This window comes from Lynx rufus, unplaced genomic scaffold (assembly GCF_022079265.1).
Source record: "Lynx rufus isolate CCGP_SWC_20201006 ecotype Redwood Valley unplaced genomic scaffold, mLynRuf1.p SCAF_6, whole genome shotgun sequence".
NCBI classification, from domain to species: Eukaryota; Metazoa; Chordata; class Mammalia; order Carnivora; family Felidae; genus Lynx; species Lynx rufus.
Genome location: NW_025814878.1, coordinates 109,508,302 through 109,521,516, shown reverse-complemented (window position 1 = coordinate 109,521,516; position 13,215 = coordinate 109,508,302). Strand labels below are relative to the sequence as shown.

At 40.1% G+C, this 13,215-nt stretch overlaps 1 protein-coding gene across 3 annotated transcripts in view; it reads right to left on the bottom strand.

Annotated features, from left to right (window-relative positions):
* The window catches only part of BTBD9 (BTB domain containing 9), a 413,225-nt gene that overhangs the window by 98,200 nt on the left and 301,810 nt on the right, over positions 1 to 13,215 (bottom strand). For all 3 annotated transcript variants that reach the window (XM_047103281.1, XM_047103282.1, XM_047103280.1), the window contains exon 8: positions 11,934 to 12,123. In XM_047103281.1, coding sequence (XP_046959237.1) covers positions 11,934 to 12,123 — 190 coding nt within the window. The remainder of the gene's footprint in view (positions 1 to 11,933; positions 12,124 to 13,215) is intronic.

Sequence of the window (13,215 nt, the reverse complement as noted above, 5' to 3'; positions counted from 1 at the left end):
ATTATAAATAATGCTGCGGTAAACATCAGTGTGCATGTATCCCTTTGAATTAGTGTAACTTGGTGTTCTTGTGTTCTTTGAGTAAACACCCAGTAGTGCGACTGATAGATCTTATTTTTTTTTTTAATTTTTTTTTTCAAAGTTTATTTAGTTTTGGGACAGAGAGAGACAGAGCATGAATGGGCGAGGGGCAGAGAGAGGGAGACACAGAATCGGAAACAGGCTCCAGGCTCCGAGCCATCAGCCCAGAGCCCGACGCGGGGCTCGAACTCACGGACCGCGAGATCGTGACCTGGCTGAAGTCGGACGCTTAACCGACTGCGCCACCCAGGCGCCCCTGATAGATCTTATTTTTAACTTTTTGAGGAACCTCTATACTGTTTTCCACAGTGGCTGCACCAGTTTGCATTCCCACCAACAGTGCACCAGTGTTCCTTTTTCTCCACATCCTCACCAACACCTGTTGTTTTTTGCGTTATTGATTTTAGCTGTTCTGATAGGTGGGAAGTGATATCTCATTGTGGTTTTGATTTGGATTTCCCTGATGGTAAGTGATGATGAACATTTTTTCATGTGTCTGTTGGCTATCGGTATGTCTTCTTTGGAGAAATGTCTGTTCATGTCTTCTGCCCATTTTTTTAATAGGGCTATTTGTTTTTTGGGTGTTGAATTTTATAAATTCTTTATATATGTAATATGGATACCAACCTTTTATTAAATATGTCATTTGCAAATATCTTCTCCCATCCCATAGGCTGCCTTTAGTTTTGTTGATTGTTCCCTTCACTATACATAAACTATTTTGATGTAGTCCCAATACTGTATTTTTGCTTTTGTTCACCTTGCTTCAGGAGACATATCTAGAAAGAAGTTGCTACAGCCAGTGTCAAAGAGGTTACTGCCTGTGTTCTCTTGGAGGATTTTTATGGTTTTAGGCCTCACATTTAAGTCTTTAATCTATTTGGAATTTATTTTTGTATATGGTGTAAGAAAGTGGTCCAGTTTCTTTCTTTTGTATGTTGCTGTCCACTTTTCCCAACACCATTTGTTGAGGAGACTGTCCTTTCCCCAATGGATATTCTTTCCGGCTTTGTTGAAGATTAGTTAACCATATTGTTGTGGGTTCATTTTTGGTTTTTCTATTTGTTCCATTGATCTATGTGTCTATTTTTTGCCAGTATCATACTGTTTTGATTACTACAGCTTTGTAACATAACTTGAAGTCCAGAATTGTAATGCCTCCAGCTTTGCTTTTCTTTTTCAAAATTGCTTTGGCTATTCAGGGTGTTTTGTGGTCCCATAGAAATTCTAGGATTGTTTGTTCTAGCTCTATGAAAAATACTGTTGGTACTTTGATAGGGATTATGTTAAATGTATAGATTGCTGTGGGCAGTATAGACATTTTAAGAATATTTGTTCTTCTGATTCATGAGCATGAATGTCTTTCCATTTCTTTGTGTCATCTTCAATTTTTGTGTTTTACAGTTTTCAGAGTATAGGTCTTTCATCTCTTTGGTTGGGTTCATTTCTAGGTATCTTATTACTTTTGGTGCAATTGTAAATGGGATAAATTCCCTAATTTCTTTTTCTGTTGCTCCATGATTGGTGTATAGAAATGCAACAGATTTCTGTACAAAAATTTTGTATTCTGACACTTTACTGAAAGTTTATCATTTATCAGTTCTAGCAGATTTTTGGTGTGTTTTGAGTTTTCTATACACAGTATCGTGTCATCTGCAAATAATGGAAGTTTTACTTCTTTACCAGTTTGGATGCCTTTTATTTCTTTTTGTTGTCTGATTGCCATGGCTAGGACTGCCAGTACTATGTTGAATAAAAGTGGTAAGAATGGACATCCTTGACTTTTTCCTGACCTTAGGGGAAAGGCTCTCAGTTTTTCCCCATTGAGGATGGTGTGAGCTGTGGGTTTTTCATAGATGGCTTTTATTATGCTGAGATAGGTTCCCTCTAAACCTACTTTGTTGAAGGATTTTATCATGAATGGATGTCGTACATTGTCAAATGTTTTTACTGCATCTATTAAAATAATCATATGGTTCATATCTTTTCTCTTATGGTTGTGATGTATCACATTGATTGATCTGTGAATACTGAACCACCCTTGCAACCCAGGAATAAATCCCACTTATTGGGATGATTTCTTTTAATGTATTGTTGGGTTCAGTTTGCTAGTATTTTATTGAGGATTTTTGCATCTGTGTTTATCAGAGCTACTGGCCTGTAGTTCTCTTTTTTTTTGTGGTGTCCTTATCCAGTTTGGTATCAAGATAATGCTGGCCTCATGGATTTAATTTGGAAGTTTTCCTTCTTTTTCTTTTTTTTTGGAATAGTTTGAGAAGAATAGGTATTAACTCTTCTTAAATGTTTGGTAGAATTTGCCTGTCAAGTCATCTGGTCCTGAACTTTTGTTTGTTGGGACTTTCTCAATTACTGATTTAGCTTCTTTGCTGGTTATTTCCTATTTCTTCCTGTTTCAGTTTTGCCAGTTTATGTTTCTAGGAATTTATCTATTTCTTCTAGGTTGTCCAATTTGTTGGCATATAATTTTTCATAACATTATCTTCTAATTATTTTTATTTTTGTGGTATTGGTTATTTCTCCTCTCTCATTTATGATTTTATTTGAGTTCTTTCTCTTTTTTCTTGATAAATCTGGCTAGAAATTTATCAATTTTATTGATATTTTCAAAGAACTAGCTCCTGGTTTCATTGATTTGTTCTATTGTTCTTTTTTTTTTTTTTTTAGTTTCTTTCTTTCTTTTTCTTTTTTTTTAATTTTTAGAGAGAGCATGAATGGGAGAGGGGTAGAGAGAATCTCAAGCAGGCTCCACGCTCAGCACACAGCCTGATGTAGGGCTCAATCCCACAACCCTGAGGTCATGACCTGAGCTAAAATCAAGAGTTAGACACTCAACTGACTAAGCCACTTAGGTGTCCCTTTTTTTTTTGTAAGTTTGTATATCATTTATTTCTTTTCCAGTCTTTATTATTTCCTTCCTTCTGCTGGTGTTAGGTTTTGTTTGTTGTTCTTTTTCTAGCCCTTTGAGGTGTAAAGTTAGGCTGTTTGAGATTTTTCTTGCTCCTTGAGGGTAGGCCTGTATTGCTATAAGCTTCCCTCTAAGATCCCCTTTTGCTGCATCCCAAAGGCTTTAGATGGTTGTGTCTTCTCAATGAATTACTTTTCTTAATTTTTTTTTAAAGTAGGCTCCACAACCAACATCAGGCTTGAACTCATGACCCAGAGATTAAGAGTTGCATGCTCTCTTGACTGAGTCAGCCAGGCACCCCTGGACAGTTGTGTTTTCATTTTCACTTATTTCCATGCTTTTAAAATTTCTCCCTTTATTTCCTGATTGACCCATTCATTGTTTAGTAGCATGTTATTTAACCTCCATGTATTTGTGATCTATCCAGACTTTTTCTTATGGTTCTGGTTTCATAGCGTTGTAGTCAGCAAAGATGCATGGTATGACTTTGATCTTAAATTTACTGAGGCTTATTTTATGGCCTAATATATTATCTTTCCTGGAGAATTTTCTATGTGTACTTGTAAAGAATGTGTACTCTGGTGCTTTAGGATGAAATGTTCTGAATATATCTGTTAAGTCCATCTGGTCCAGTGTGTCATTCAAAGCCATTGTTTCTCTGTTGATTTTCTGTTTAGATGATCTGTTCATTGATGTAAAGGGGTGTTAAAGCCCCCTACTATTATTGTACTATTATTAATTCTTTCATGTTTGTTAACTGTTTTATGTATTTGAGAGCTTCTATGTTGGGTGCATAAATATTTACAATTGTTAGATCTTGTTGGATTGTCCCCTTTATTATTATATAATGTCCTTTTTGTCTATTATTAGAGTCTTTGTTTTAAAGTCTATTTTGTCCAATGTAAGTATTGCTACTCTGGCTTTCTTTTGATATCCATTTGCATGACAGATGTTTCTCTATTTCCTTACATTTATTAAAAAAATTTTTTTTAAATGTTTATTGTTTTTGAGAGTGGGAGAGAGAGAGCATGAGCCAGGGAGGGGCAGAGAGAGAGGGAGACACAGAATCTGAAGCAGGTTCCAGGCTCTGAGCTGTCAGCACAGAACATGATGTGGGGCTCGCACCCATGAACTGTGAACTCGTGACCAGAGCCGAAGTCAGATGCTTAACCAACTGAGCCACCCAGGCACCCCTCTATTGCCTTACTTTTAATCTGTAGGTGTCATCCTAAGTCTTTTGATTGGAGCATTTAGTCCATTTACATTCAAAGTAACTACAAATATATATTTATTGCTATTTTATTACTTGTTTTGTGGTTGTTTCTGAAGATTTTCTTAGGAGTGTCTTAAAAAATTTTTTTTAATGTTTATTTATTTTTGAAGGACAGACAAAGTGTGAGTGGGGGAGGGACAGAGAGAGTGGGAGACACAGAATCTGAAGCAGGCTCCAGGCTCCAAGCTGTCAGCACAATGCCTGATGCGGGGCTCGAACTCACAAACAGCGAGATCATGACCTGAGCTGAAGTCGGACACTCAACCAACTGAGCCACCCAGGCGCCCCTTAGAAGTGTCTTAAATAAAAATTCTGAATAATTATTAAGCATGTTTGTACATGAAATACTGGGTCAAATGGGCTGATATCGCCTATAAAAATGTCTTCTTGATGGGTTAATCTTTGAAAAGTACAAAAATTTTTCTTTTCATGTATCCAGCTATATTTTATGATGACTAGTTGTCAAGTTCTCTAATCACTCAAGAGAAATAAATGGCTGACATGTGAGGTAAATCAAACACATACACACACAGACTCACTCTCTCTCTCTCTCTCTCTCTCTCTCCTTTTTTGGGGGCATTTAACCTTTCCTGCTTTTCCGAAGAACATCTGAATTCTAGTGCCCCTCCTGTATTTTTAACATTCAACTTAGTTGCCATAGCAATACTTTCTGGTCTTGAAATACCTCTAGGATGAAACTGGCTGAGACATATTTACCTTGCCCCCAAACTCTGTTATCTGTTTCTAGGCTCGAGGATTTCTAGTCTCCTAAGCATTCACCCAGCTCAGACTCCAGTGTCTACTGGGAACCATACATACAATTTTTTATTCAACAGTTTTTCTGGGAACCAGTGTTCTGAGGTCTGAGGGTGATAAGAGAAGACTTTAGTGCAAGGCAGATAGGCTGAGAGAGAAACAACGCTTGGTAAATAAATCATGGATCAGTGAGACAAGGAAGAATTCTTTGGTTCAGGGCTGTGACAGAGATGCTCAGCATGACTGATATGAAGCAAATTTTGTAAAATATCTTTCCAATTTTGACTAGAATTATAGGCAATCTTAATCCAAGCCAGAGGAGTCATATATTTAGATGTTTGTTGTATTCCTTAAACTATAAAAAGGAAATTTCTAGCTCTCTAGGTTGCAAAGAAGGCTCTCCTGATGTAAATAGATGTACTGCTTGCCTGTGCGGCACTCAGACAGAATGAAATGGAAGCGGCATGAAACGTGTGAGGCGAGTGCCCTTACCTGTGCTAATGTGAGCACCTGACTCCAGAGCTTAATTTCAGTCATTTGCTGGAGATGCCAAATCTTTAGCAGTTTCCTCACATACACTTAGATCAGACACACTGAGCAAATATGATGTCCAATTTAGTTGATAGATAGAACTCCCTTTCGCTGCACTAACATACTATGCTGTCAGTTCAGTCAATGAGTGTTTATTGAGTACTCACAGCACAGAGTACTTGTACTAGGCACCTGGAAACCACCGCCAGGAACCCACGTCCATATCTCAGTACTATAAAATCACTATCTTCAACCGGATATTAACCGTGCTCCTATGAGAGACCGAGGGCAGCACAGATGTCAAAAATACTCAAACAATTACAAAACATCTTTTGCGTCATTAGCTTCAATTCCTCTCCCCACCCTATCGACCAAGGCTTCATTTGGAACTATTAAATAGGAAAGGAAATTGAATGGTTTGTGATTCCTCTCCTTTTTCTTTTCTGTGCCTATCCTTTGGGAGGGAAGTGGATGAGCAATAGCTTGGCAGGGTGGTAAGCAGTGGGAAGAAGGGAAAATAGCAGTCGAAAAGGAGTCTCCATAATTTACAAACGGAAGAGATAATCTACAGTTGGTTGTAGCCGCACAATAATGAAAGGGCGGCTGAACTGGGCCTGGGCTTGACAGCTCCCAGAGAAAGAAAAATACACTGGGATGAATAAGGACCATAGAGGCATACCTAATTTTTTTTTTTTTTTTTTGAGATCAACTTGCTATTGCTTCATTTTCTCTATGTTTAATAGCTGCAAGAGAGAAACCGATTCATGCTTTGGACATTCTGCACCACATTAACTTCTATAAGCGGTAGAACTTTTTTCCCTATTGTAAAATAAAAAGAGGCTCATCCCTACAGACTGAAGAGATCATGAATACCCACCAAGAACATACTTTGGGCTGGACCCATCTTGTCCTTACATATTATATTCATACAACATTTTCCAACTGAGGAACCTTAACTATTTTTGTGTCATTAACTCCTTAATCCTCACAGCACTCAGACAGACTATGGGCAGTGGCATCTACATGCATGGCGTCATCTCTGGATAGCCCACCCACAATGAGGTTTGTTAGTTAAAGCATTCGGGGCGTTTTACTTACGGCATTGCACATATCAATTACAAAACAATCATTTTCAGGCAAATGTAAAAATTGTTAATTCAATTGACTATCTTATAATTAGGGTTTCCACAAAGTGCTGTCACTGATTAGCTGAAAAAGACTGAGTGACAGGCATACGTAATACACAGCATATGTGATTCTCATACCAGCCAGAAAACAATGATAAAGATATCATGATTAGCAAGTAGAAAGATAGTAAGTCTTAAACTAAGGTGACAGAGGGACTATAAACTAAGACATTAGGTAGATTTGGTTAGTTATTATGACTTTACCCTGGTCTTTTTATGTGATCAGGCCTCTGAAGGTTTCCTGTTATTTAAATTTTAATGTTTAAAAGGGGCACGAAAATGATATAATTACTACTCAGTTACCCACACGTAAGGTACATTGCAGGCAGTTCCTCTCTTTTTCTCTCATAGACAATGAATAACTCTGGCTGTGCCTGTACACCTAGCAACAACAAAGCCAAGCTTCTTTATTTCCCAGTTACACTGCCTGCTCTGGCTCCTAGGAGAGAGAAAAAGAAGAGGGAGCTGGGGAGCAAGTTTCCTGTTGAGCTGTAAGGACTGGACGCCTCTGTGGTTTCTCCTCCAGGAGTTGGCTGGATAAAGGCAGGTCAGGAGCAAGGAAGGCGCTTCTGAAGGCGTGATGGCCTCCCCACCAGACCCCTCTTCTCCTCAGCCCAGAAAACTCTCCTCTCGTGGTGCTAATGAAATGCATGCAGAGATGGCTGTGTGGGTGGTGGGTGGGATGGTTTTGGGAGTTGGTGACTGAATACAGAAACCAAATGGCAACAAATCTCAGGGCTGTCGCCTCTCCAAGTCACCTCCCTCGCCTTGCCTCTTGCTCTCAGCCCCCCTCACCCTGCTCTAGTCACACTGGCCTCCTCACTGCTCCTGCCACCTGGCAGACATGCTCCCTCTTGGGGCCTTGGCACTCTGTGATGCTCATCCCCTAGGTCCCCAGATGGCTTGCTCTTCCCTTCGGGCTCTGCACAGGCCTTCCCTGACCACTGCATCTAACACTGCACTGTTTCTACCTGCTAGTCCTCCCTCCTGATTGCTCCGTGGCACTTCGAAAAATCTGACATATTACAGTGTTGTTTACTGTTTATCTCCCCCTGACAAGAATGTCAGTTCTATGACAGCATCGATGTTTGTTTTCGTTATTCGAGGCTCTATCCCCATGGCTGAGAACAGTGCCTGGAACACAGTAGAAGGCTCAATAAATGTTTGCTAAATGAATGAAAGAAAATGGGGGGGGAGGAGGGATGGTCAGGGGTCATGTTTCACGATCAGCCTCTCCAGGATACCACAAGGTACTGGTACCAGACACACTAGCAGAATTAGGTTTCCGAGGACTGTGGTTAGGAGCAAGCATCACCAGGCAAAGAAGGCGGCTCTGCCTGCCTACCTGCCTACAGCTAAATGCTCAGGAAAGGAGGAAATGATTTCTGAGGATGAAAACAGACAAACAAAAGACATCTCTATCCATAAAACACTTACATCCTCCCTTAGGAAAAAAGATCACAGTGATTAAGACAATTCATGTTTGAGTCCTTTGCCTTCCTAGTCACCATCCACAAAGAAACCTGAATTTTTAAAGCCAATGTACCATGTGACTGGGCTTCCTTTCCTAGAGGAAGAGTTTCCAGGATTGCCAGATCTCCTATCTCCTAGACGGGGAAAGTGTTAGTTACTCAGTTCTGTAACACTCTCCCTCTGGGTGTCGATTCAGAATCATTGAGCTTTTTCAGATACAGTGACTAGGAAAGCAAGTCAGTCATCACAAGCAATAGAAGCTGTGGGTCAAATGTCACTGACTAATCATCTTGTCATTGGTCAATTACCTACCCCCACGAAGAGGTGCCACTGATCTAGTTTCCTATCAATAAATGTCTGCCTGGGCACATCACAGCAGCTGCTAACCATGGCCCGCCAAGATACCCAGCATCGTCCACAGGCATCGGTGGTTAAGAAATCCCTCTCCCTTTCTTCTTAATAATGTCACAGAAGAGGCAAATGCAGATCCTAACAACATAATGTTAGTTTCACAGAAACGTGTCTCTTTGAGTGCTCAGCCAGTTACATGGGGCTTCAATTGCATGGATTTTCTCACTGCAAAAACAATAGCTGGGCTTAAGGAAGTTTGGAGGCTGAGATAGACAATTCTACCTTTGGTTGTGTTCATGCTCATTATCGCCACTCTGAGTCATGGAAAGAAAAATTAGTTCAGGGGAACCATTTTCATTCCATGTTTAAAGAAAACCAAATGGGCACTGTTTTCTCTTGCCTTAAGCCCAGTGACACCTTTTTCTGGAGTCAGATTGAATATCTTTGATTCTCTGGGTAGAGCCAGAGGTCAAGGAGGCTTTGTCACAAAAAGAGCCTGTTTGTCTCACTCTGAGTTGTCACTTGGGCAGTGACCTCATGTGTTCCTGCTGGATCTAAAATTCTAGATCTCCTACTGCACCTGCTATAATTTCCCCTTCTACACATTTTCTCTGACAGGGATGCTTATTGTGAGTTGCCACAGGCTTTATATATCAGGTGAGGCTGTGAGGAGGCAGCAAGTAAATGATTATAATACAAATATAATCCCTATTGGAATGAATATATAGAGAATGAATGGGATCACTGAAGAAGGGGGTCTAGATCAGCCCAGGAGATGATGGGCAGTTAGGGTAGCATTCCCAAAGGAACAGAGTCTTGAAGGGGGAGTAAGAGCTGGGTAGAAAGGGGTGAGGAGAAAGCAGTGAGAGACACTAGCAATGGAACAGCACGTTCAAAGAGTTGAAGGCATAGAGGTGAGAGAGGGGTGGCATGTGCAAAACTGCAGGAAGCTGGACAGGCTAAGACGGGCTCGTGTAGGGGTGGGTGGAGAAGCGCAGGACAAGGCTGTGTAGACAGAAGCAAGTCAGATTGTTCTTAAATGCCTTCGTCTGAACTTTCTCCCGAAGGGGCGTGACCGCGTCAGATCTGGGGTGGGGAGTTGGCTGCAGGTGGGGAAGGAAGGGCCAGATGGAAGTCTGGAAGACCAGGCAGAGAGGAGAAACTACAAAGGTACAACTGCAGTGGGCGTGGGGAAGGGTGGAAGGCTTTGAGATATGTAGGAGTACTGACAGAACTGGTTGAAGAGGAGAGGCGAGGGAGAGGAGTAAATTCAGGAAGATTGCTGTACTTTTAGCGCAGTCTACGGATAGATGGGTGGTACCACTGAATGAGCTGAGGGAAATCTCAAGGTGACTTGAGCAGGGGAAGGGAGGATAACGGAATTCCATTTCCGGCGTGTCGGTGTGAGATGCATGTGTAACATTGTTGGGGGTGGAGGTGGAGTACCAGGTAAGCGGGTAGAACACAGGGAACATTACAAGAGAGTGGGAAGAGCCACTAAGCTGCCAGTTTGCTTCCATCTTCATTGGCGAGAAGACTGGTCTTCAAATTAGAAATGGCAGAACAACCGTAAAAAAAGGGAAAATTGGAGCCCCAAATAGGTGAGGTGAAAGAAAGAGAGTATCTAGTCAATTTAAATGACTCCAAGTCTCCTAGCTCCGGTGAGTTACACCCCACGCCTGCTGAAAGAAATTGCAGATGTAATCTCAGAGCCACGATTGGTAATCTTCAAGAGACTGTGAAGACTATAAGGAGTGCCAGTGACCGGAGAAGGACAACTGTTCCCCAGATTTTTAAAGCGAAGAGGAATAGATTGTAACGGGAAACATTTGGGTAAGTTTCACACCATCAATGACAAAAATTCTAGAATGGCTTATTAAATAGATGGCCTATGACTGCTTTACTTCACACCCACAGCTGAGAAAAAAGGAAGGACAGGGATGTTGTTTGCTATCTGACAGAAGTTTATTTGCACTGGTAGCTTGTCCAGACTGACTGTGGCTTCTCTTCCCCCTTCCTAAGCACAAAGTGGGTTTGTCTGGTTTGCAGTGCTTCTCTATCTGTGTGAATTGTTGCCTATGTTACGCAACCTGTATGTAGCCCTTTATGAAAAGAGGTTAACAATTTAAATGAAGAAATCCACAGTCAGAATTCTCCCAGAAATCCAGCATCACTCGTCAGGGGGTCCCTGGGGACTGGCAAGCTGCAGTAACCTCTGTGGTTATTAGCCTTAACATCAATAAACCTTTGCCTGTTAGAATCCTACTACCTTATTTTTTTGGTGCTATTTCTCTCTTTATATACGCTGACTTTACAATGAGAACAGAAAACAACAAGGCAAATGTGGTAGACAGTGATGGGGCGGGGCAGGGGGGGGGAGGCAGTCCTGTCCCACCCACATCTCCATGTGGGTTATCATGTAAGATACCTTAACTACTGCTAAACATAAATATAAATATGTAACATAAATATGTATATATTAGTCTTTCAGAGGCCTTGTTAGAACCTTCATAAAAAAAGCAAAAAAGGGCAGCCTATTCAACACCCAGATGGCTCTCTTGAACTGAAGTATATTCTCTAGGGGATATCATTAGTCTCGCGTTTTAAAATTATATGAGCCTATATGTCAAACAATGTTGGGTTAAAGTTCCTTTCTTAAAAAACAAAGCAAAACAGAACAAAACAAAATGAAAACAACCACCCCAAGCCCAGATTTTTCATTAAGAAGATTTTTTTTTTTTTTTTTTTTTTAGTACCAGGTCTCATACTCACATTTGTTTGGTTCATATGTAAAGCCATTTATTGAAGTTGAAAATTAGTTTTGATTCTACATAACCTCTCTTGAATTATCCTGTAAGCCCCTAACCAACTCAAACAGACTTAAGAAGGAAGTGAGCCAGAGGCCTGGGTGGCTCAGTCAGTTAAGCTTCCGACTCTTGATTTTGGCTCAGGTCATGATCTCAATGTTCATAGGATTGAGCCCTGCATCTGGCTCTGAGCTGACAGTGCAGAACCTGCTTGGGATTCTCTCTCTCTCTCTCTCTCTCTCTCTCTGCCCCTCCCCTTCTCATGCTCTCTCTCAAAATAAATAAATAAACATTTTTTAAAAAAGGAGGTGAGCCGTACCCAGGGAGAGCCTCTAATCTAGTCTCTCTGCAAGTCTAATCTTGGTGTATCCTCCCACCAGAAGACCCAAACAAGCATCCTGTATCTCTCTCTGTTCCCCCTTCAATATTTAGAGCACAGAACAGAAATGTATCTTCACTGAAGTTAATGGTATCATCATTGTTCTAAAACAGAATTTGCACATGTGTCTTCCATTTTAAAAGTAGTGAATGAAAAGGAATCTCCTTACCGTATCGACCCGATCATGTACGGCTGTGCCAGTTGAACCACAATTGCACCACTTCCTAGCTGATGACACGTATAGCCAGAGTCCCAATCATAATTCTTGGTGTCCCCATTCAGCAAGGCATTTCGGCTCCGGCTGACTCCTTCAATCACACTGGCACAATCAGCAATTGTTGCAACATTCTCCATGGGAACTGTGAGTGCAACACAAGATTCAGCATCAAGATAAGAGAAGCCAAATATATCCTGATAGTGTGCAATGAACAAAATTAATTACAATCTCAAATCAATGATAAAAGGGAAATTAGAACATCTTGATTATCTCAAGACATGAACACACTTTCCATGCCAAATAGCTTCAAGACAAAAAGTTGAACCTAAGATTGGAACAAACCAAACAGCATGTAATAATTAACCCTGAAGTATTTTACTATAAAGAAATATGATACTGCATAAAACACAGAATGGATAAATACATTTGAAAATATTACTATAATAGGATACTACACAGTAATTGACCTCAGTGAACTATAGCTATATACAAATAGATGAATCAAAAACCATAACGTTGCTTCATAAAAAAACGTGACTTCTAAAAAACTAAAAACTCAAAAAACAAAACACATAATGTCGAGTGAAAAAAGCGAGGCACAAGAAAAACACAGAATATGAGTTCATTTATACAGTTTTCTAAAAAGGCAAAACTAGAAATACACTTTGTTTAGGATGGATATATATATATATATATATATATATATATATATATATATATATAAACATAAAACTAAAAAGGAAATCCAGGGAATTATTATATCAAACTCAGTATAATGTGTCTGGGAACGGGGGATGAAATCTTGCAGGGCGTCCTACCAGTGGGTCCAAACATTAATTGATTTCATTTCCAAGATGAAATCTTGGAGGGGCTTCAAAAGTACTGGTCTTGTTGTGTTCTTAAGCTAGGTGGTGGTGAATACACAGGCACTTGTTTTATTAGTATACTCTAAACTGTATATATTTATTGCACTTGGTAAATATAATAAATTTGTTTGGAGAAACATGATATAATAGATTGTTTTAAAATTCATAAAGCAGGAAGATGATCTAGGAAATGGTACTGATACCTTTTCAGAATACACAGCCTCCCTCAGCCAGGACTCGTTTCCCTTTTTTGTTTGTTTACTATTCTGAACATTTCAACACATAATGCTCTTCTCTTTGTTCATGAACTGCTATATTTTGAACCAGCTCTGTTTTGATTTTGAGTCTCTCTCTACTTCAAATCCATA